General features: G+C 28.7%; 3 protein-coding genes across 3 annotated transcripts in view; 1 reads left to right on the forward strand and 2 right to left on the reverse strand.

The window, feature by feature from the left end:
- LOC119673361 overlaps nucleotides 1–25,400 on the forward strand; it is a 116,001-nt gene that overhangs the window by 84,888 nt on the left and 5,713 nt on the right. The gene's annotated exons all lie outside the window — the stretch shown is intronic.
- LOC119673228 lies at nucleotides 135–1,936 on the reverse strand. The gene is made up of 2 exons (XM_038084471.1): nucleotides 1,886–1,936; nucleotides 135–1,650 (listed from the first exon to the last, which is right to left on the reverse strand). Exons 1-2 carry the CDS (start codon nucleotides 1,934–1,936, stop codon nucleotides 205–207), a joined length of 1,497 nt encoding a protein of 498 aa, XP_037940399.1. The 3' UTR covers nucleotides 135–204.
- LOC119673355 (dynein heavy chain 3, axonemal-like) lies at nucleotides 3,451–25,395 on the reverse strand. Its single transcript, XM_038084618.1, has 15 exons — nucleotides 25,284–25,395; nucleotides 22,555–22,689; nucleotides 18,833–19,005; nucleotides 18,139–18,306; nucleotides 14,871–15,293; nucleotides 14,132–14,268; nucleotides 11,283–11,457; nucleotides 10,662–10,834; nucleotides 10,110–10,592; nucleotides 8,756–8,935; nucleotides 8,476–8,635; nucleotides 8,184–8,398; nucleotides 7,921–8,118; nucleotides 4,076–4,286; nucleotides 3,451–3,804 (listed from the first exon to the last, which is right to left on the reverse strand). Exons 1-15 carry the CDS (start codon nucleotides 25,393–25,395, stop codon nucleotides 3,490–3,492), a joined length of 3,258 nt encoding a protein of 1,085 aa, XP_037940546.1. The 3' UTR covers nucleotides 3,451–3,489.

Genomic DNA, 25,400 nt, shown 5'->3' on the forward strand with positions numbered 1-25,400 from the left:
AAGAGCAGTTATTGATAAGAAAAGCTTTCCACACTTCTGTATAACATATTACCATTGAGTGTTTAACAAAAACTTGCTAAACCGAAATAAAAAATATTAAATGTTTTATATCAGATTTTTATTTTTTTTCCAGTGTATACTATATTTTCGTTTTATATTGTATTTAAACTATGAGATTTGTTTGAGTATTAAATTTCCTATGCTTCAATGACGACGATATTTTAAACGACGAAGAGTTTTATACCGATAGCCATCTTTAGCTAAAACTGCAGTCTCTTCGGGATTCTGTACAGCAACTTCTTGGTCTTGTGCTTCTATTGTTGGTGGTAAATAATCATTGGCTGGAAGTTCATTGACATCACGACGATGACGATATTTCAACCGACGTACTACCTTGTAACGATAACCATCAGCTGCTTTAACAGTATCTTCAACTGGAGCTTCATCTACAACTGGTGCGTCCTGTGATTCTTCTGTAGGTGGTAAATAATCATTAGCAGGAAGTTCATTGACATCGCGGCGATGACGGTATTTCAAACGGCGAACGACTTTGTAACGATAACCATCGGCTGCTTTAACAGTATCTTCAACTGGAGCTTCATCTACAACTGGTGCATCTTGTGATTCTTCGGTAGGTGGTAAATAATCATTAGCTGGTAGTTCGTTGACATCGCGACGATGACGATATTTCAAACGACGTACAACTTTGTAACGATAACCATCATCAGCTTTTATTGTATCTTCAACTGGAGCTTCGACTGCAACTGGTGCTTCTTGTGCTTCTTCGGTGGGTGGTAAATAATCATTAGCAGGGAGCTCATTAACATCACGACGATGACGGTATTTCAAACGACGTACGACTTTGTAACGATAACCATCGGCAGCTTTAACAGTATCTTCAACTGGAGCTTCATCTACAACTGGTACGTCTTGTGATTCTTCGGTAGGTGGTAAATAATCATTAGCTGGTAGTTCGTTGACATCGCGACGATGACGATATCTTAAACGACGTACGACTTTGTAACGATAACCATCATCAGCTTTAAATGTGTCTTCAACTGGAGCTTCAATTGCAATTGGTGCATCTTGCGCTCCTTCGGTGGGTGGTAAATAGTCATTAGCAGGGAGTTCATTAACATCGCGACGATGACGGTATTTCAAACGACGTACTACCTTGTAGCGATAACCATCAACACCTTTAACTGTGTCTTCAACTGGAGCTTCTTCTACAAGTGGTGCGTCCTGTGCTTCTTCGGTAGGTGGTAAATAATCATTAGCTGGTAGTTCGTTGACATCGCGACGATGACGATATTTCAAACGACGTACTACTTTATAACGATAACCATCTTCAGCCTTTACGGTGTCTTCAACTGGAGTTTCAACTGCAACTGGTGCGTCTTGCGCTTCTTCGGTGGGTGGTAAATAATCATTGGCAGGTAGTTCACTAACATCACGACGGTGTCTAAGTCTTAGTTTTCGTACAACTTTATAACGATATCCATCATCAGCCAGCTTTGATTGTTCTTCCTCAGTAGGTGGTAAATATTCTTGATTTGGTAAATTGTTATCTGCGACTGGCGCAAGATATTCATTTGATATCGAAGCAGCGGATGTTACGGCCACCAAAGCAAAGGCAATTATAAACAACCTCTGTAAACAAAATTATTTATATTTAAATATTTATCCAATTTTATTTTTAAATTGATTAAAATATGCTAACCATTTTAAAAATCCGTTTGTGTTTATGCGTTAAAGTCTGTGTTTGATATGTTTCAATCACAGAGCATTTACAGTATTTATACTAAAAATATTTACCTATAAATTCTGCTCGGAAGTATTCTTATAAAGCATTTATTTCTGCTAAAATAATTGTTATTTTATAAACCTGTTTTTTTCTGTACTTATTTTGCCATTTGCTAGCAATCGACGTACACATATATTTCACTTGAACGCATCTTCAGATATCGTTCACGTGCTGTATTTATTCACATGAAGAAGTATTTACTCAATGATGTTAGATATTTTACTGCTTCAACTGTTGTTCCTCTTAACAACGACTTACCATTTGTATTACAATAAGCAAATATGGTAGACAAAAATCGAAAGTAAGCAAATATCTATACAATGCTAAATTTATTTTGTATAAATTTACATTTCGACTTTTGTATCTTAAACGATTTTAACGCTTAAGATTTACGTGTGGGTAGTTCAATGGGAGTTAACAGCTCTAATTACTGGCGGAAGTCTTATATGGTAGACAGATGAGAGCCACATTCAAACACTCAAGATATTTGTTTTGAAGTGTTTTAAGTGAAGCTATTTTTAGTATCATTAAAGAGTTTAGCATAAAGTAATTGTCTATAAATAAATTTGCTTATAATGCTTAATTTATTTGTTTAATTAAAAATAATATATTTCACATTAATTATTTCAAATAAATAACATTTTCATATACGAAATATGATATAATTTTTGCAAGACATTATACGTAAAATAAATTTTAATTACGAAAATTGTTAATATTATAATTAAAGCTACAATGTAAATATTAAACATATAGGGTCTATTTTCTATAACACGGCATTTAAGGCATGTTGTCTAGCATTATCTTTTTACTAGACAACGTTGAAAAATTAACATCCAAAATGTTTGTGAACGCAAAATGTTTGTATATCCGGAGCTTATGAGTTTTACTTTATCTCCTTATTCTATTATGAGATGAATAATATTATGAAGTGATAAACAATAATCCAGTCAAGGCGTAAAGAGGGGTTTTGAAAATACCTCGAGTGCTCAAGTTCTGTTCAAAAAAGTTAGTCAAGTTAGTAGTAAAAAATGTCCAAAAATGATTCAACAGTTAGTGATGCGCTTTAAAAATGCACTGTTTAATAATCATCATATAACATATATATCGAAAATATTAATTTAAGAATGTTTATAGAGTGTTACAATGTGACTTTTGTTGGAGAAATAAACACATATGAACGATAAAAACGTTATTTCCAGAAATAGAGTGGAAGTACTAGCTTCTAGATCGTCTAATTTTCTGTGGAAGTATTAAACATCATTGGTCTGTTTCGATTATAACTTTAGACGTAAACATTAAGTCGCCAGGCTTGAAAAGATTAACTTACCTATATCGTTTTTTAATTATTAATTCTATAAAACTTTGAGCTTAAGTTGTGGTTGTTTCCTTTTTAAGTTATGTTTTAAGTCATATACCTTTTAAATCAAACAAATAAAATTAATATAAATATTTACAACTAGAATTACAATAAAGTATGAGCCTAGGTTTTTAGTGAGCAAAGCATTGCGATCATAGTGAATCTCTTTTTGCTATAATACAACTTGTTCAAGAGTTTACTTTGAAAATTTTTTTCGATTTATTCAAAAAATAAGTATAAAAATATAATATTAATTTTAACAGAATGTAATCATAAAATATATCACAACTTAATAATTTGTTTTGAAAATCGCACAATAGAGTTTTCAGTCATCCAATTGACAGAGACTTGCAGTACCGCGATTAATCCAGTGCGTTGGAATCATTGTGCAGTTAAGTTGCATATACATAACGAAGTTGGTGGAGTGCCCAGTTGTGGAGAGCACACCACGGCGTTCACTGGTTTTATACACCGGACAGTCGTATATTTGTTGTAAGTTAATCTCTACTTCTGCATGGTCTAATTTTTTTAGTGAGGGACGGAAGAATATAACTGGAATTGTATCAAATAAAATTTTAGGATAGGATTCATCAATCATTTGTAAATTTCGATTCCAACGTGCTCCTTCCAAAAAGAGACCCTGTTTGATAACGATGAAGGAAATTAAAAAAAAATATACTAAATTGTTTTTAATTTAATTAATAGAAATTGCAATAAGTTTTTAGTTGTTTATTAAACTGTCTTGTCTTACATGAAAAAATTTAGTCTCGTCATTTATAGACTTTTGTTCCTTTAATAGGAAGTGTAAGCATTTGAAGGAATGATAATAATTATATTTTAGTGTAATTATATAATTTTGTTTTCAGTTGATCTATTTTGTTTTCATATTGCACATTTAAATCTAAACTTACTCTAATATAAGCACCCAATGATGGAGAGCTTTCAGCTTCCATTTCAAATTTGGTAACTTCGAAATTTATTTCTATCATATCAATTTGGAAATGATTTTTTCTGGAATAATTTTGTAAGACACCCGTTATGAAAGATTGAGTAAAATAAAATCCAGAAAGCCAGTAAACAATTGGTTCGCCATTGTTTATCCATGTTTGAAAGAACTCCAATCTAAAAGGAATTATATATAAAATAATTATTAAAATTTATATCAAACAATTAATTTTATGAATTAGGAATAGAAAAAGAGAGTTAAGAGAGTAGGTCGTGATGGAATATTAGCTGTATCTTGAATTCTTGAATTCAGCATTCACAAAACTTATACTTTTTGTTGCAGTACTTTTTTATCTACTGGTTATCCACTGCTGTTATCTGAATATGGATATATGGATACATGATATAGTTAGTAGAAACATCTATATAAAATCTATTTAGATATACGTGTATATATCTACGTTTTATGTGATACGTAGAAATATTTATATAAATTTAAATTGAGAGATTGAACTATAATAGTAATGGACATATAGGAATGTCAGTAATTCTCTCAACCCTGTCTCCAATAGATATCAATAAGGAATTGCGAGACTATGCTTAGGATCTTGGTTTTAACTAGTTTAATCTAACCTATTCTAAACTCATAGTATGCATTGTTTCAGCAACTCTAAATATGAAAACTATTCTCTAAATACTTTTAGCTGACCAGGCTTTACATTTATTTACCAATAATGGGCAGTGGCTATAAATGTTTTATGGATTGATTTACTGTTTCCTTTATAAATTTTTGGTGTCATTTTTTTAAATACTGCTTTTAAATATAATTACGTTTTGTTTTTTATAAGATCATATTCATCTGAAAAAAGTTTATTTACGGAAACAAATAAACCTCATTTACCAAAATAAGATTTCCACCTATTACGATCTCTAACCATAGGATTTGTAGTTTCCTAAAGAGTTTCGTTGTTTCCTTTAAACAGGTTTTATGAAGATGAATCTGAGCATTGTGGATATCTGTGTATGTGTCGCTTTATTGTGTAAAGTTCACCTTATTCACCCGATAGTATCTTTAACCAGTTTTTACGGTATCATTTGTTGACATCGATCACATGTTTTCAATATTTATTAGAAATGCATTTAAGCTTCATGATGATTTTGTTTTTATATTTTGAGTTAAGGTATACAACTAATCATGATTTAGTTGTATACTATTATATATACCATCTTTTCACAGATGGTAGACAAATATAAATAGATAGTGGACAAATACATTATGTTTAAAAATGGTAGGAATTAATAATTTGAAATTGCCGTGTGGAAGATACTGTTTTTATAGTCAATTTTATAGTAAGTACTGTGTTACCTTTGCCAATTTTGGAATGCGATCTGTATGTCCACCTCGGCTGTTATTGTAATTATGCTTTTGAGTGTTCTGCGATGGTACAGAACTATCGTTGTGCAAAAGTTTATTTGTAAAAAATTAAACAAATGTGATAGAACAGGTACTTTATTCCAGGCTTGACAACACCTGGTATTTTTTCAGTTCTTGGAGCACAAATAAATTGTAGTAGAAAATTTTTTTGTATTGTATTTAATAATTCAGAATACTTTTTGTGTTGAATGTACGCTTTGTAAGATAAATTATATGTAGTTTGTAATTATTATTAGTTATACAAAACTTATTTTAAATTTATAAATCCAAGTTTCAAATAATACAAACTTAATGTAGAAGAAGTGTGACTGGTTTATGTTAGAGTATTATTTCAGTATTTAAGTCTGAATTAAAAAATATATTTTAGATAATCGCTCTATAAATTTTATGTTGTCAACCATTATGTTTGTATATGAAAAATTGATATTTTAAATTTTTGATATAATTTTTTATTTTATGAATTAACTTATTTAATAAAACTGCTGCTGAATCATTAAATTACTTAAACAAAACTGACAATTTAGAGTACGAACAGTCTACTAATAATTATTCTGTCTGTTTTACTATTGCTCCTGAAATCCAGTCAATTGAATTGATTTTTCTTTAATGTAGAAATTATATTATTTTGTTATCTAGACTAAATACTTTCACCCAGTAAATACTACTATAGTTGCTTATAAAAGAAAGCAATGCTTAATAGAAACGTAAAACTTTTCTAATGCATTATTAAGAAATATATACACACACTCTTAAGCAATATTTTTCTATTGTGCGATATCAAGAGTAGATGCTCTTTGTTTTTTTTTTTTTGTAAGATATATCCTTTGGAAATTATTCTACAAAATTAAAAGTTTAAAACATGTCGCACAAGGCATGCCGCAGAGCAAAAAATGCTTTTCACCAGTAAAACTTGCCCCAGGTGCCTATGCTATCGTCGCAGCTCTTATTTGTGTGCCGTTGTAGATTTCAATGAGTCAAGCAAAATGATGGCAAGCATTCTCTGATTATTGGAGGCACTATTTTATCCATTGAGTATTTTCAATTATACCAAGAAAAGTGCAAAAGGCTTAAAGCTATAATGTAGAAGTTGTTGTTGCTTTAGTTGTGCATGTGTATTTGCTTGAAATGGTATATAAAATGTATTAAAAGGAATAAGAAAAACAAGGAATATTTCTTTCAAGATTTTATAAAGGCGTGCGATGGCTTCTCTGTTCGCTTTTTAAACAGAGTCTTCTTAAGCTGTTAAAGTGTTAAATATTTACAAGAAAAAAATCTATTAATCAGTTTAATGGGTCGTTGATGTGTATTGAATTGCATAAGCTCTTTGGTTGCGAAATGACTTCTTGAAAGTTTTCTATATAAACGTTTTAGTATTTTATATGCATTCATTAAATGATTTAAGTTAAGTTTGAATGGGAAATATTTTTAAAATTAAGGTATTTAATATATAAGATTGATTGTTAGAAATATTTTATATTGCAATTTTAAGCTATTGAAAAGTTTTTTAAAGAAATACTAGAGTGTTCGATATATTAAGGGAACGAAAACTTAATAACAGTTTTATGTATTGAATTTAATTCTTAAAGTTGATAATAATGAGAAGACATTATTTAACTAATAGAATGGTTTTAGAATAGTAGTGAATCATGCCCACAAAGTTTTATTTAATTAATTGAATTTTTACGCCAATGAATTTCTTCAAAAATCACTGCTGACAAGTATTTGTCAACATTCGAAATAGCTAAAAAGTAATTCACTATTATTTTTAGTTGTAAAAATGATTTTGTAATTTATCGAAATCTTATTTAACTTCACTACACGTTAATTAATGGATGTCATTTGTATATTGGTTTTTCAGAAGAACTACAAATACATCCTTATAGCAGCCATTGACTTTTTGCTTGATGAAAATCTTATTCGACGAAAAAATTTTTCGAGAAATATATTGCGAGAAGGCTTAAATAGAACAAAATCGGTGAAAGCTTTAATTCACTGATTTTAGCGATGAAAGAATCAGTTGTGTGAGGAAATGTATAGATGGTATAGATGGAAAAAATTTTCGGTTGTTTTTTTACTCTTTTTTATAATAGCTATTTCAACCAATATTTTGTTTTAAAAAGTCAATTGATATATCAGCTTTAAATGGTTTGTGAAAAAAAAAATGAATAGACAGATGAAAATCAAAATATGGGTATATTCTTAAAAAAAATTAAATAATAAAATAGTATTGATGTTTTTCGTTTACTCCTGATGAGTAGATGTTGCTTCGTAAACTTATTGAATTATCACATATTTTAGTATGTTATATGCAGAAAAAGTTTGATACCGATATACTTAAAGAAATATTTAAATGTTACACCAAAATTATATACTTGCCTTGCTAGGAAGTCGGTAATGTAACTTCCAAGTGGTTTAAGTGATGGATAACTCTTTTTAAGCCAGTTATCTGGTAGTTTTCCTATAACCATTTGAGCATGAATTTTTTCTAATTCTGGAATCATAGCAATTTGTCCTTGCACAGCTTTTTGAACACTAACTAAACTCTTTTGTATAAATGATAAAAGACGATTAAATCTAGAAAGATTTTAAGAGTTTAACACCAAAATTAGTTAACCATAACAAAAGAAATTAATGAATACCTTATTAATTCCTGTCTAAGCACAGTATTCATTGAATTTGTATATATAACTGGATATATATGTGATATTGCCTCAACATCAAATGTTGGTGGTAGGCGTGCAAGTATATCCTTACAAATTTTAAATGCTGGATCTTCTTTTGCTCCACCAGTGGCACCAGAAGCTTTTGTTGATGCTAATAGATCAGTTTGGGTAAGCAAAACTCCATTTATTAACTAAAAATAGATTATTAAACATTTTTTATTTTTGATAATCTAAAAATATTGCATCTATTCGCAAAACAATTGCTTACGCTATCCGTTTCCTTATTATTACGATTGATATCAGCATTTTCATGTAAACCAAATACCTCTGGTTGTGGGCTAAGTGCAAATGTCGATATGTATTCGATAGCGTTGACACGTGTAGGTAATGAAGGTATTTTATAGTGTCCAGATTGTGACAAGGAAAAGCTGAGAAGAAAATGTTAGATTTAGAAAAGGAAACGATAAGTACAACGATAAATGCTTAAATATAATTTATTGTTACATGACATCTAAGTTCAAATCGATAAGAAACGAATTTAAAATTACTTTTCAACAGCCACTGTATTCGGATTGTACACCAAATTTAATAGTGAAAGTATTAAACGTCGATCCTTGTCATCTGTGACACGTCCGCCATAGTTGCATTCACCAGTTAAATAAATATGTCCACGGAAAGGAATAGACTCATGTTGTGCAATGAACATTTTCAGTTGTAGTAAGGAAATCCTAAAATAGAATCATGGTTTCAAAAGTTGTGTGAATTTTGAATTATTATTTTTACTAAAAAAAAAATGATTGTGAATAAAAATATAACATCCTGGATATACTATTTTATGTAATAAATATAACCACATTCAATAAGTTAATTTGGTGACATATACGTGATGTTACTATTGACAACTTTATATGATTTTTAGAAATTATTATTCCAATTTGACATTTCGTCAAAAAGTTACACAGGTTTTAGTAATACTAATTTTGTGATTTTGAAAAGTACGAAAAATGCTAATGTTTTATAACATGTAATGGAAAGTATATTCCAATTATATTTACTATTTGTAGTATATCAATTTTTAGTCGCCAATTGGTAGTATCTTTAAAAGACCCCAAAAATGTATACGATATTATTTCAAATATCAAAACAGCTTAAAAATACGGCATAAAAAGTCGTAGGTAGTAGTAATACTAGGTATCCATATTCGTAATATGGGTTTTGCGCTTGGTCAAAAAAGTTTCACACAGAAATGTGCTGATATTTGCAAGAGCTGTTTGTAGGCGTCTTAGCAAATAAGGAAAGAAAGATATTCTCTGCGATTTTGGATATTTGATGTAAAATTAATTATAATCAAAAGTCAAATTGCCAGGTGAGTGAAAACTGAAATCCGCTTAAAGCGCTCAAATCGCAAATATCAGCTGGTAAAATCCTGGCTTTTAGAAAAAGTTGATTTTTATGAATCGATTAAAATAAACAAATCATTGATTTGAGAGTTCAAAGCAATAATTTTAAATAAAAATTTTTATAAATTAATAAGACAAAAATATCTTTTACGAAGACAACGCAAGATTGCAGAAGGTAACCTTTATAGTGGCAATAGTTTATAAACGTATTTTGAATGCTCCCAAAGTCTTTTTTAAGTGGATTCGACCACACTAAATAAATCCCGTTTGTTCGGGCTAAAAAGTATGCTCCAGTGAAGAAGATTCAGCTTCATTGATAAATTTGTTGCTGAGTTAGTGTTCAGAACTAGAAAGTTCATATTTATAAATAAACAATATATATATATTCCACCGGTTTTATAGTTAGTTCTATTAATAAATTTGCAGCAATAGTGTTAATATTAGTAATGTTATTAATGTTATTATAAAATTTGGATCATGATTTTACACTTATTCAACTTACTTTAAATCAGATTCACTGAACTCATATGGAATATTCCATCCTAATGGACCGAATTCACGACGCTCCTGCACAACTGCATGAAAGAATACCAAAGCGAATACACCACGTAACCAACTTTTGTTGGCCTTATCTGAGTAGGCGAAAGCATGTGTGAAGAATTTGTCCCGTACTAATGGATCTGAACTAAATGAACGTAACATATTCGCTTTTAAACCTTTTGGCGGTTCATTTGTCATTTTTACAGAGTTTTGTAAAACTGATACCGGGAATGTTGAACTTGGATATGATGTACACCATAAACGGTAATCCGAATGTGCAGATTCGGCTAATGCTGAGTCATTTACAATACGTTCTAAATCACCCATCCAACTAGTCGCAACGTGGCAATTTTGTAAAACAACCCACTGACCATGACGAACAGCTTCAAGTATCATTTTTTCAGCACGTGGTCCTTGTCCTTGACCCAATGATATAGTTCTAGTTCTGTAAATTTAATTATAAATTCCATTAATTTTAATTTTGATAATTAAATTTAATTATAAAGAAACTTACTTGTCATACATGTTACGCATTTTGGCGTACATGAATAGACTTGCCATTGGATCAGAACCGGCTGAGAGCAAAAATACCAGTGGCATTTTTGGTGAACTATCAGCAAATGAAGCATTCAAATCAAAAGGTGGTGGCTCTACAAAAGTACGGTCCATGTTCCGTGTAATGAATTCCTTATGTATAACAAAATAATTGTGACTTAATGGCTTGAATATTATTATATATTTAGAGAATATATAATACGAGTATTAAAACTAAAAACTATTGAGATATATTCGATATTGTTTAGTTGCAATCTCATGAGTAAGAATTTTGTAATGACGCCAAATATGTATGGTGATGTCCTATTAATATTTTTACTGTGTAATATTATTTAAATTAATAGCATTATAATATTTTGTAGTGATAAGTATGATGATCTCTCTTTCAGTTACATTATACTCGCTTATACAATTAAAGTAAATATTTGTTATTCATATATTGAAAATATAAATGATATTTAGGTTAGTAAATTTATTTTTTTTTGTGAAAAATTTTTTGTAGTTTGCATTTAATATTATAATATTTATATAATTCATGCATTTATTTTTTATGTTTATTTAACACAATTTTAAAACTTACTCTGACCGCTGGTACAATTTTATCAGAACGCAAACATTTTAGCACAATCAATCTCAGCATATCGGTAAGAGTTCCATATGGTGCAGGAAATTTGGCATCTTGAGGCGATGGCAAATCATAAAAGGCTTTCCATTCTTTCAGATTATTGGCAAAGTTCTTATGGAAATCTTTTAAACTATTTGAAATGAAAAAGAAATATTAAAAAATTTTTATTTAATAATTGAGGTTGAAACTTTTAATATACAGTATTCTCATTTGAACAGAATTTCTTTCATATACCAAAATTAGAGTAGTTTGAGAATAAATATAAAACCGAAATATTTGAATAAAAATAAATTTCAATTCTATAAACTTCCTGTTCTCTATTCAAAAAAAAAGTTCGTCATATTTTCTTTCAAAAGGTAAAAATAAATTATAAAAAAATATCAATTTCCTTGACAATAGACAAAATGTAAATCAAATTCAATAGTAAATATAAGTAATATTTATATGAAATCACAAGTTTTCTATTAAAAAATAATATAAAATAAATATTTTTAATGTGCTAGAATTATTTGATCAGATAATGAAAATGACCTAACAGCAAACAGAATTTGTGATTATGTTTTTTGTATGACAATGAAATACAATAACAATAAATTTTTTTTTTTTTTCAATTTATAAATTAATTATTGAATCTTTCTAAAAACGACACTAACAATAAATGAATCTTTAAACTAAATTTATTGTTTTCTCCCTAAGCCATTGCTTTGGAAAAAACTATTGAGACATTAAATTATTAATAATAAGATAAGATTGAAAATTAAAACTAAAATTGAAATTAGAATTAAAATTAAAAAAAACTAAAATTAATTTAAAATTAAAATTAATTCAAAAAATCACATTTCAATTCAATAAAATTAATTAGAAAGCTTTTGACTTCACTTTTCCATTTTAGCATGTTATCAAGGCTAAGTATATTCTTGAAATGTATCTGAAATGCAAATACTATAAAAAAGAAAGTGAGGCTAAAAACTTGAAGTGTAGAAGAGAAAACTGCTATCAGTTATTAAACACTTTTGCTTCACGTTAAAATCATACTCGGTACTAATCCTTCTAGTCGATTCCCTGCCCAATAATCTGTTGCTTGCGCGAAGGCACACACCTACCTCATCTTCTCACCATTTGTTGTAATGTGTCTGAAAATATTTCCATTTTTATTTCACTACGAAATCCTGACTTTTGACGATCGTAGAGCTCCTTTTTAGGTTTTAGATAATTCAAATTTTTTTTTTAGATAAATTGCCACTATTTTTTTCGACTTGACCAATTATTTCTTAGAAATACTCTAGCTTTCGATTATAGAGAAATTCAGTATATTAATCTAAGAAATGTTTTCCATAATAAGTGATATTTTTACTGGAATAAATTTTGGTCACTGGTAGATTGAAGTCATATATAAAGCAGTCTAATGCAGTTTAATGAAGATACTTGAAATAAGTTTTATAATGGTATTCCAATAATTTTAAAATTATTACTTGAGTTTTATTGAAGACAATAAGACGTAAGAGGAAAACGTTTCTAATTCGTCTGCTGTACCTCTCAGCAAATTCTAAAGGAATGAAATAAATGTTATCCATTTATTTATGTTATCCATTTGTACTGAAAGCTTCTTTTTTGTGATTAATATTTGTAGAAAAGTCTATGGAAACGTATATAGTTTGAACGAAGGGTTATCCCTTTCGTTTATGATATATCAAACATAACAGTTATCCAAGGCATCATGTATTTAGTTGAAGACTTGCCATTTTATATAATAAATCATTTTATAACATTTGCAAGCATTAGAATTGTGAAAATTTATTATTTGGTACTGTACTTGATATATACTCATCGCATTGAGTTTTATGTATTGATATTATTTTTTTTATTGTTGGTGGATAAGTCCACAAGCAAACTTATCGCATAATGTATATAAAGTAGATAAGCTTCGAACGTAACTGTCTAAAGATCATGAGACCCATAAAAATATATTTTATAGTGTTGCATTTCACGATCGTAGTCACATGATAACCAATTATGTTTAGCCCATTAATGAAGATATGGATGTCAAAGATATATACTTTCAACAAAATGGTGGCATAAGTCACAACCCGCACACAATTTTCTGCTTTGGCTTTGTTGCGTGTAAAATTTCTTAAAACTAATAACTTAATTTTGATGGTGTGATTTGATCACTAAAGTTATGCAACTTATCACCACTCGACTTTATCACTTCTGGCGTATACTATATGTTGACGCAAAGAAAGGTGAGTTTAATATATTCTTCAAACTCTCAACGTTTTGAAAATTAATTTCTGTTAAGTTATGGTCAGCTATTTCCAAAGTCATCGAAAATTACTTTGAAAGGAACTAGAATTGTACAATGTCCTGCGAAAGATGAACCTAATAGCAAGGTCCAAACATATAAATATGTATAGATACATATAGATATGCAAGGTGCATATAGATATGTGCATTTAGATTCCTGCCGTTAATTTTCTGGGGTTTTAGCTACTCCTCACAACCCTTCTTTCGTATTAAATGTCTGCATAAATCATCTAAAAGTCACTAATTACTTTAATTATAATTCAAATTAATTAATTTTCAAGTGCTTATAAAATGATAATAAAAAAAATTCATTCTAAATAAAATGCATATTTAAATGTAACTTTGGCTTACAAAATTGGCAATTGTTTGTGTAACTTCAAATAAAGGCAAATAAAGTTTGAGTTAAAAACAACATCACCAAATTACAAATAAATAAAGCCAAAAGTGATACTCACTTCCTTGCGACTACTTCTTTTCAAGCTTAACAATAACTTACTCACCCCGGTAAATCGCTAGCGCGTGCTACTTGTGCCCATGATTTTTCGGGAAGCCAACTTGAAGCTGGATTAGGGGGAAGGCTTCCCAAGCCAACGCCTCCAGTTAAGAAGAATAATAAATGCGCTTTATTCACTCTTTCCTTTCGGTGTTGAATGTAACAATTTTTGGATTTGTTGTTTGCATTTTTGTTTAAAAACATTTATTTTCAAAGTAATTGTTATTTATGTTTTTTTTTTTTGTTATTTTGAGTAGTAGAAAGATAGTTTTACGTTATTTGTTGTTTGTTGTTCCAAAGGCATTCAAAAGATGTGTCAGAGTTAGCAGGATTACAGTTGTTGTATTCGTGCAAGCGGCAGAGCAGAGTTGAAAATTAGCAAATGGCAAGTTCCATTTAGATGATTGCAGTTTTATGTTTTTTCATGCAAATGAAATAGGATTAAATGAAAAATTAATAATGATTAAAACAAGATAGAAAACAAGCGCGAAATGAACATTGGTACTACCGAAAAGCAAAAATATTCTAAATTATTTTGGATGTAAAATAACGTAAAGGCATTAACTTGGCTTTAAGTTAATGCGCTTTAGATTATAACAGCACTAAAAATTGTAATGAAAGCATTTGCCTTTCTGACTTACAGTAGCACTAAAATAGGCAATAACACTATAAATTGCTTTAAATATTTAAAACAATATGTGAAGGCACTGAATTTAAAGTGTCAGTTTTGTTTAATATATACTCACGACAGACACCATAATTCCTAAACACATTACCAACGAAATGACCAACTTATGTTTTTCAAATAGCGAACGGCAAACATTTTGATAAATTGATTTGGTGAAGTAATTATTTAAATTATTCAAACGTTCGGATAGTACGTTGGATTTAGCCGCCTTGGCAATTGCTGTTAAAAACAAATTCAGGAACCAACCAAGCGAATATTGATACATTGGATCGATGTTCGCCATTTCACTGATGCAGAAGAACAGAATGGCAGAATGCTTTGCCACTGGTATGTACTGTTGACGTGCAGCATCAATTTCTGCTTCGGTGGTAACGGCTATTACTTGCTTCTCTTGTATTTCCTCAGAAAGTATTTTACTCGATGACAATATATTGATAGCATTTTCATCTTCCAGCACATTGCCCTCAGATTTAGATAAGACCTGTGATGAATGAAAATAAATAAGTATTGATAAAAGATTTTTGTGAGTAAATTTTTTTTATTTAAAATTAAAAAAAAAAAAATTGAGTTTGTATTTTGTTAATAAATAAAATGTTTAACTAAAATGAGTGTAATATCCTAAAATAGAATTTATGAATGTATAAAAAACATACTATAATATTATTCAGTCAAGTATTACTACAATACATCAGTAAACTTTGAGATTTCAATTTAGGCAGAAGTGATTCGTGAAAATTTCGTTTAAGGTTGATTTATTTACTTATTGTGGGAGGGAAGTAGATCAAAAAGGCAACTACAATTATTGGTGGGTCTATAAGGTTCTTTAAAAGGTATATTAAAAATTTTGTAGTTATTTTAAACCAGCATTGCGATGACATCCATTTTCAATACTTTTGTAAAAATAGTAGCTAATAAAGATTACAGTCAAGAGAATCACTATTTCACTATTTGAGTGAATGTAATTGAAGGAGCCGCATTAGTTATGTAATTCCTTTTAATTACTTTTAAGTATTTTTCTGTTACTTTCTGTTTTCTAATTATTGGCAATTGCCAAGTACAAGATTGAGTTTCGTATTTGAATGCTTAATTTTATTTTCATCTTCACAGTTATATCTGCATTTGTTCGCAGCAGAGATGCATCTGTTGTCCCTTTGTTTGATATATCTCTTTTCGTCTGATTCGAAGGGGTTTAGTTTGTGCAGGTGATCTTTATAGCCGTCCACATCCGAGTTTAATATTACATCTATTGAGTAATAACGCATCTTCTTATCTTTTTATTAACTTTCAAAAGGCGACGTAAAAAATCATGAAGTTTTTAAATTTAAATTATATTGAGCTAACATGCACATCATGAGATGTGGGGCCGATACTAATACGTGAGGTGAGTCCATACTTGCAGGTAACTTGGTTATTGCTAACAAAGGTAGGGAACCGACCTTATTGACTTCTTATAGAAGGGAAGTTCTCGATATTACCCTGATTGGCAAACACTCCTCTTATTTTCTTGCTAACTGGTCCGTATCGCAAGATTGTTCCTTTTCTGACCACAGGTACATCAATTTTGATCTTGATTTTGTGGTGAACCCTGAATTGAACAGATCATCTAAACCAATGAATAGAAAACGTACTGAATGGCATATGTTTCGATCCGACCTTAAGTCCAACTTACAATTTGTCCCTCCCACCATTCTCAATTGTTCCGATATTGATCGAGCGGTTGACCATCTCACATCAGCATTTAGATGCGCTACAAACGCGGCCTGCAAGCTATCCGAATTTAGGGACAAACCCAAACCGCCTTGGTTGAACTTAAACATTGCAGACTTCCGTAAAACCTGCAGAAAGCTCTTCAATGATGCCAAAGCTACAGGAAACTGGGCACCTTATAAAGGAAAATAAAGGGAATTTAAATACCCCATTAGGCGGACTAATAGGGCAGCTTGGAAAAATTTTTGTGGTAACATAGAATCCTCCTCTGAGTCTAGCCGACTGTGTAAAATTCTCAATTCCACTCACAAGGCCCTTGATTGTATCTGGACTCCAAATGGTCAATGGACCAACACCAAGAAAACTCTTGACATTCTTCTGGACTCGCACTTTCCAGGGAGTGTAGTCTCTAATGCTGATTTATCAACTCAAATCAGTTTGCTCCCTCCAAATAATCCCAATCCGTTTCAAGTGACCAACATCCAAATCAAGTGAGCCATAAACAAACCTTTAAACCATATAAATCCCCAGGTCCGGATGGCATCATTCCCGCTAACATTCAACAGGGAGAATTTGTCATCCTTCCCTGTCTTCTAAGCATATACAATAGTTGTCTCAAACTAATGTATTATCCAAGCTTCTGGAGAGTGGCTCGTGTAGTTTTCATTACCAAAGCGGGGAAAACAACTCACTGCAGTGCTAAACATTATAGACCAATCAGTCTGTCCTTCTTTCTTTTAAAAGTACTAGAGAGGGTTTTAGATCTTCATATCAGGAATACTATAAACCAGGTGCTCTTATCTTCATCACAGCATGCATATACTAAAGGCAAGTCTGTCAATACTGCGCTTCATGCACTCATTTCGCAAGTTGACCATTCCATCTCTCTCAGGGAATACAGACTTGCACCGAATTCTTAACAGACTGTATTGAATTTTTTTTCGTTTTATAGAAGAGGTGTTGTTCTGGTGTAGTTTGGTTAGAAATCGGTAGCGATGAAAAAAAAGGATTCAGTGTTAAAAAATATTTGCGTAGCTCATTGAATGATTATGTTTCATGATAACTCACCGATTGTTCATATAGAATAAGTACATAAACATGACTTTCTTAATATAAACTAATGATATTTATTCCTTTTATTCAAAAATGTCAAATACTTAAGAAAATAACGAAGAAATGCTTTTATATAATATTTAATTAAGTTCTTATCTTTGAGTTTCGAACTCTTTTTCAATGATTTGTTTTTGTTTTCATATTTTTAAACTAATCTAAACCTTCAGTTAAAAATCTGCTACAAAAACTGAAAATACAAAATCAATTTTTCCAGATAATTGAATTGTCAATGCCATAAATTCTGAATTTTGCTATTGCCATCGCGCTGCTACGGTACAATACGCTGGCTTATGAAATTCGTATCAGATATCGATATATTAATAAAAAATAGCATAAAACTAAATTGAGAAACAAACAAAACTTAAAATTTTCTAGTAGAATTTAAAAAAAAATTATAAAAAAATAAAAAGGAGTGTATTAAAATGAAAATAGAAAAATTAATTTACAGAAAAAATAAAATGAAAACAAAGCAGTAATTGAATTTCAAAACAAAGCAAAGTGCTTACCTCCAGAATTTGCGATTCGATTGTATATAAAGCATCTCGATTCCTTGCAGACTCAATAATCAGTTGCTCCTTTTTGGCTTGCAAATCAGGACGTTCGCGTGCCACAACATTGGCTAACAATTGTTCGCGCAAACCTTGTTCCGTTATCATGAAATTTATTACCGTTACCTGGAAAAAATATCCAGAATACAACAGGAATGACAAAAATAGTAAAATTTATAATAAAAATAAAAATAAAATTTAGAAAAACGAAATTTGCAGTCTTTCATTTATGGAAAAAAAAAATGAAAATAAAGATGTAATGAAAATAAAGTAAACATTCAAAAGGACAAAATTAAAATTGGAAAATGTAACAGCAAAAGAAAATGCTGACAGCAGCAAAATGTTAACAAATTTTCCATATGAACGCGTTCAGTGTAACGACAGAGAATTCTTCCTCGCACCAAGTTGGCCTCAAGAAAAATTTACATTTTTCGGGAGTAAAATTTTATGCTATTGTCTATATGTATGGTATATATGTTTCTGTGTGTCTACTTTGGTAGAGTTTGACTATCAATCCAAAATGTCGATATTAAAAGTTTTTACTTTGGTTAGGTTTTGTATATATTCGTAAAATCTTATTTTGTATTTTTATTTCTATATTTAACATTCTTATTTTATTGCTCTGTAAACTGCAATTGCAATGTAAACTTACCATAACCATGATTTCAGGCGGATAATGTGGATTACGTAGACAAGTTGTAATGTAAAGCCGAAAATCTGGATTGTATTCTATCATAGTATCACCGGATTTAATAAAGAAGCCACCTTTATGTTTAATAATATTCTTTTCAAGAATTGGTGTTAAATTTGAATCCAAACGTTGACCTGAAATTGAGTGAATACATTTATTCAGTTATAAATGCAGAATAATGTATGAGAAGAATATATTGTTAAGGTAGAATTTAAGCGTTGATTAAGGTAATAATTAAATTATTTCACATTACTAAATTGTGTCATTCAATTTATATTTTAAGCAATTTAGCAAATGTGAAATAACTTATTTTGAATATTTATGTTAAGCTGAGGCAACAACTTGTCTGGAGCAGTGGTGAAATATGCAACGTTGCATTATGCACTGTTAACACTATTCCAATTTATTTGTTGCTGAGGTATTATTAATATTGATAATATTATTGCACAATAAACTTTATGAAAGAAATTGAAACTATAAAGAAATTAATCAATCAATAAAATCTATTCCTTGATTCACGTTAAATACCTAATTCTGCTTTATATAGAGTAAGTTACAAGTGCTTAATTTATAAACAATAAGCAATATTGAATAAGTTATAGTGCTTATTGAATACTATACGAATTAAGGCTTTTCAAATATATATATATGAACATAATTAATAAAATCAATTTAAAAAGTGATACAATGTTACAAATTCTTATACGTGTGTGATAACTTCTTAACACTTATGCTGTGTTTAAGCTGTGATTCTCTGAGATTTAAAGCAGGGATCGAAAATAACAGTTATTTCAAAAATTTTTAAGAAAAACAACACCAACGAAAAGTTGTCTAAATTCATACTTAAGTATATAGTTATCATTCTAACAAATTTCATTCTTAATATGACGTATGATTTTTATATATGAGCATTTTAAAATAAAACACAAAAAAATAATAATTAAATTTGCTTTATATTATATTTATCAAGAATAATTATTATCAAGTGCTTTTTAATTTTGCACGCACAAATAACTCTTGCACTCACTCCGCTTTTTATTTCAAAACACACAAATAACTCTCATTTTTGCCTTAAGAATATAAAACTCAAGAATAACTTTTTTTTCTGAAAACAAAATATAACTCACACTGCGTGCCTGTGATATTTTTAAAAACAAAAATATAAAATGCATTTTGCATGTGAGTTTTGTACGTATTTATTTTAATAGGTATATGAATAACAGTTAAAAGGTGATTTTTATTTTTTAATGATAACTGTTATGGTCGCTGGTTTATAGTATACTGAGCTAGCATTTTTAATATCTAAAATATTTCAAGAAACGTTTCAAATAGATAGCTAGATCTAAGTGTTTTTGAACTATCTAACTTTAAAAAACTTTTCTTAGACCTTAAAAAATAAATTTCAAAAATTGTAAAGTCAATCTTACGACAAGACAATATAAATATAAATATGTAAATAGAATTTAGTAGAAATTCTGGACTCCAGATGAAGCAAAGAACTACGAATTGGATATGCTTTTAAATAGTCTCGAGCAGTGTTAGTTGTGAAATCTAAATTTTTAGTGTTTTTTTTTTCTTTTTATTAAGTCTGAAAAATTATTGTATTAGAAAATTTGAATTTTTTAAAAAATATTTAAGTTATTTAAAGAAGTTATCAAAATCTGGTAAAAAAAGTTCGTGATGAATAAAAATATAGAGAAAAGTCTAAAAAGTATCTGAGCTATTTTTTGGAGATACTTCATTTTAACACCATCTTTCACGGTTAATATTAAAATTGTAACCCTCACTCCTCTTACACACAATGTTTGTGCTTCTTAGACAAACTAATCGATTCTAGTATTTATAACGATCGCAATTTCACAACTAATACTCAATATTCATTTTTACTATACGTATTTATTTGAATTTTCAGTTTTACCTTACTGGGATATATTTTTAATTTTAAAATTTATTTTGTCAGTTTGCTTATTTTACAATATTATAATTTCAGCATTTTAGAAATCATTAATTGTTTAGTGTTGAAAAATAGTTATACTACACTTTACTTAAGTGTCAGTGAAGTGTGCATTATAAAAGTTGCCATTAACACTATATTAAGTATCTTCTTCTGTTAATTGAATAAAATAAAATAAACATTTTTGTTCATTGTCTGAGACTGTAAACAGATTGTTAATTTAAATTAATACAAAAAATAATTAAAAATAAAAACAATATTTGTTTCATAATTTTAATTACTATATACCATATATACCATATATACCATATATACCATATAATTGTCATATATTGGATTATGTATATTGTATTAGCCGGTAGAAATTTTGTTATGTTAGCTTTTTTTTAAATTTATTTTCTCTTATTGTGATCTGTCACTTAAGAATAGACAATTAACAATATTTAAGAGTAAATGACTAAATATTTAAACATTTTGTGGGCTTGAATGGACTGTGCTCAGTAGCACATCCGTCTTCCTTCTGCAAAAATTCCTACTAATCAAAATGGTTAGGGATGATATTGAATTACGTTTTTTTTGTGATTTCTGATTGACTTTTTTATAACATTCTTAACTAGGGGATGTTGAGATCGCAGTGTATACATTCATTTGTTTTTAATGAGGTATTATTTACTCTTAAGACATCCTAGAGATCGCGGTGTATACATTCATTTATTTTTAATGAGTTATTATTATTTACTCTTAAGACAGACCAAAAAAACAAATACGCTTTACTAATATTGAAACTGTGTGTTTTAGTTGAAAATATTTAAATAAAATTTTATTTAATATAAAAACTTAAATAATGAAATAAAAACCGTACCATCAAAAAGGTAATAAAACTCAAGCAGAACCCTTTTGGAAAAGTGAGTTTTCAACAAAAACAATTGAATAAAAACAAATTATGAAGTAGCTACCGTGAACAGACCATCTAAGATTTGTATAATAATATTATATTCTAAGAAATCCTGCAAAACTTTTTACTCTTCACTTCTCTGAAAAAGAAATTCAAACAAAAAAAAATATATATTTCGCTGCAATTTGATTTTGTTAAGTATTCTTTTGTAATTGTTATGAGTTTACAAAATAATTTTGAAGTAAACAAAAAGTGAAAAGATATGAAGCCTTAAAGTTACCATGCTTAATTTAACTTTTCGATATTGTTTGTATTTCTCATTTGAGATTGAGATTGTTTTACTTCTGTTGACTTTTCTCGGCTGAACTGAATTTAATTTGTAGCATATTTAAATTTTTTTTAATTTGATTTCATTTTGATTAGTACTACTTGGTTTATTTTTAATTTTACGCTACATTTTGGATTTAAATGTTTTCTGCTTGATTTCATTAAATCATCAATCTTGAACATTGCTAATTTTAATGGATGACTTCATTCATTTAATAAAATAATAACCACAATAAATAGTACAATATTTACAATAAAAATAAACAAAAAATAAAAAAAATAATAAGTATATAAGTAAACAATAAATAACAAACTAACGAACAATAAATAAAAACGGAAAAATAAACAAGCTACCAAATTGTATTGTGCTCATGGCTCATAGCTCATGGCTCAATAAAAAGTACTCAACCATATTTCATGCGATGAATGTGATGAAATAAATAAATAAATAAATATAAATTTAAATGAAATAGGAAATACTTATGAATTTATTCTGCGTAATCTTACCAACATTCTCAATCAACACCGGATTACCATACGTAATAGCCAATTCGAGTACTTGCATATAGTTGGAATCGGTCTGCTTGATCACTTTTAGGTCATTCTTTTTTTCCATATTCTTTATCCACTTGTTGGCTTGAACTGTTAATTTAAGAGGATGATATGAGTAAATATGTTTGTATGTATGTAAATTAATGGCATATGTAATCCATCAGTAAAATATTTGACTCTATAGTAAATGTTAGTAAATAAATTGACTTGACGATTTTGTTGAATTATTTTGACTTAGCAAATTGATTTATTAGAAGAGTAAAGCACATTAATGGTACCCTCAGAGAATTAAATTAAAAAAAAAATTTAGAATAGCTAAAAGTATTAAAAAGAACACTAGTAATAAAAATGATTATTTTTTTAACACGTTTCCACATTGTTGTTTAAACTTCCTACGTTTTCTAGATTGTAAAAGAAATAAATTCAATAAATTCTTTTAAGTAATATTTTGAGACTTAATCGAAAAGTGCTAAAATTGGAATCATCACTTATCAATTATGATAACACTCAATTTTATTTTTCAATAAAAATAGAATAGTATTAAAATTTAACAATTAAAAATAAAAATAATTAATTAATTCAATTATTCTACACCTGGTTTATGATTTCGTTCTAATATAAACAAAGTAAGTGAATTTGGAAGTGAACTTTTACAGCAATTTTACAAAACTCCAACTACGAATACATAACTAAAATACTGCTTTGGGCCAGTTGGTTAATGAACACTGACTCTGAGCTTCAAATTTGGCAGGGCACGAGTTCAATTTCTGATACTTGCAGTCTGATAAAATTATTTAGGGATAATTATATACAAGAATTAGACCACTGATGATGGGTATTTCGCAATACTTGAAACAGCTGTATGGTCAGCCAAAAATTCAACTATTAAAATAATATAAAATGAATTTATTTTGTTGTAGTTCACTACTGTTTGAAAAACCTCTTAATAAAAATATTTTAAATTCCAATTGGAATGCATTAAAAAGAAAATATTCAAACTCTTAATTAAAATGAAAACTATACGCTAGAAAGCCGGATACTAAACATGATACAAATAATCTTTTCTTTTTATTTTATATAATATTAAATACATATGCTCTTAAATATAAGAATTCAATTTTAAAATTTTATTTTTAACTTTTAAAACTTTGTTTTGATTCTGTGTTTAAAATGCAGTGTATTAAAGTTTGTATGAAGTAAAATGTTTTTAATATGATTTTTACATTACAATTTTAAATTTAAATTTTTAATTTATGAAACATTTTATGTGCAAAAAAATCTAAAATTAAGATTATACAATAATCTTGGTGATGATGTTAAGAACAAATGTTGCTGAAAAGTACCTGGAAATTTAAATGATATTAGTCTGGTGTCTGGGTCAAGTTAATATAAGTTTTAAAATATTAAAGGAAATTCTATTAGCCAGTCAGGTTAATAATTTTTTTTTAGTTTGCAATTAGTTTCTGTCCTCACCTGTAAACTATTGTGGAGGAATAGAGTCAGTAGAGACACCAGTACGTTATGTGCATATAAAGGTCTGATCTTTAAGTTAAAGTGGTCAAAATTTTATACAAAAAAAATCAATGAATCTATTAAACCTACTAAGAGGGGATACATTTCAGGCCATGGTTTTTATTATCAATTACTGACAGTTTATTAGATATGCGTTTAAAAGTAAAAATTCGGAAAAGCGGAAAATTCGCTCCTGTGAATATTGTAGAAATTTTTAAATGAAGAAAAGGAAAAAAGAATGGAACACCTTTTATTCAACTGCCCAGCTCTAGTCAGAAGCAGAGCGAATAATTTAGGTAATTATATCTTCAATTATTAGAAATGTCTTCGACTATTTCACTATAATAATGTCAAGGTCCCGTGTTAAGTATTGGTTTTACATCGGACTGCCACATTAACCTAACCTAAGTTAATATATGTATATATAAATATATCCCATATCATTTCACATTGCTTTTTTTACCATTTCTTTTAAAAATTCTTTTTAGAGATTTAGTAAAATATTGAGTTTCTTTTAATATTTAGTTTCTTACTTTTATTTAATTATTATTTATTATTTTATTATTATTTTTTATTTTATTATTATTTTTTATTTTATTATTATTTTTTATTTTATTATTATTATATTATACTTTTTTGCGTAAATAAAACAAAAACAATCCGTTTACTACTTCTTATTTTTTATAAAGTTACATTTTATTTTATTTTTTTTTGGAAATGCACTCTTAAAATTGTTAAACTGATTTTAAAACTTAACGTTTCATTATTAGCATAAATTTTAATTCGAAGTCTGTAGGAATTAAATTTATAAACTAAATTTCAGTTGAGAAAATTGCATTAAGCATATGAGAGCTTTTTCATCAAGCTATGATTTTCAAAACAAAATTATGAAAATATTGCATCATTTCGAGTTAAGTATATTAGAAGTATTGTCGATATACTAATTATCTCAACTACAAGTATGAAAAAACCTAAAATATTGATAAAATATGCAAACATTTTAAAGTTCTTGTGAAAATTAATGTAATCTGTAATTAATATGTATTGTTTTTAATGTATAAAACTAATTAAGCTTTAATACCATATATTCAATAACAATAGTTTGAAATAGTTCTACAACCGTAATTAATTTTGCATTATTAAGTTACATTCTAATTATAGTTTATACTTACCCTGTGGATCTATCATCAGTGAATAACGATTTGAATTCGTTACAATGATACCATTCTCAACAGAAAAATTATCTGCCGGCAAACCAGCCAATGACCAGGCACGTATTTGCATTGGAT

This window comes from Teleopsis dalmanni, chromosome 1 (assembly GCF_002237135.1).
Source record: "Teleopsis dalmanni isolate 2A chromosome 1, ASM223713v2, whole genome shotgun sequence".
Taxonomy (NCBI): domain Eukaryota; kingdom Metazoa; phylum Arthropoda; class Insecta; order Diptera; family Diopsidae; genus Teleopsis; species Teleopsis dalmanni.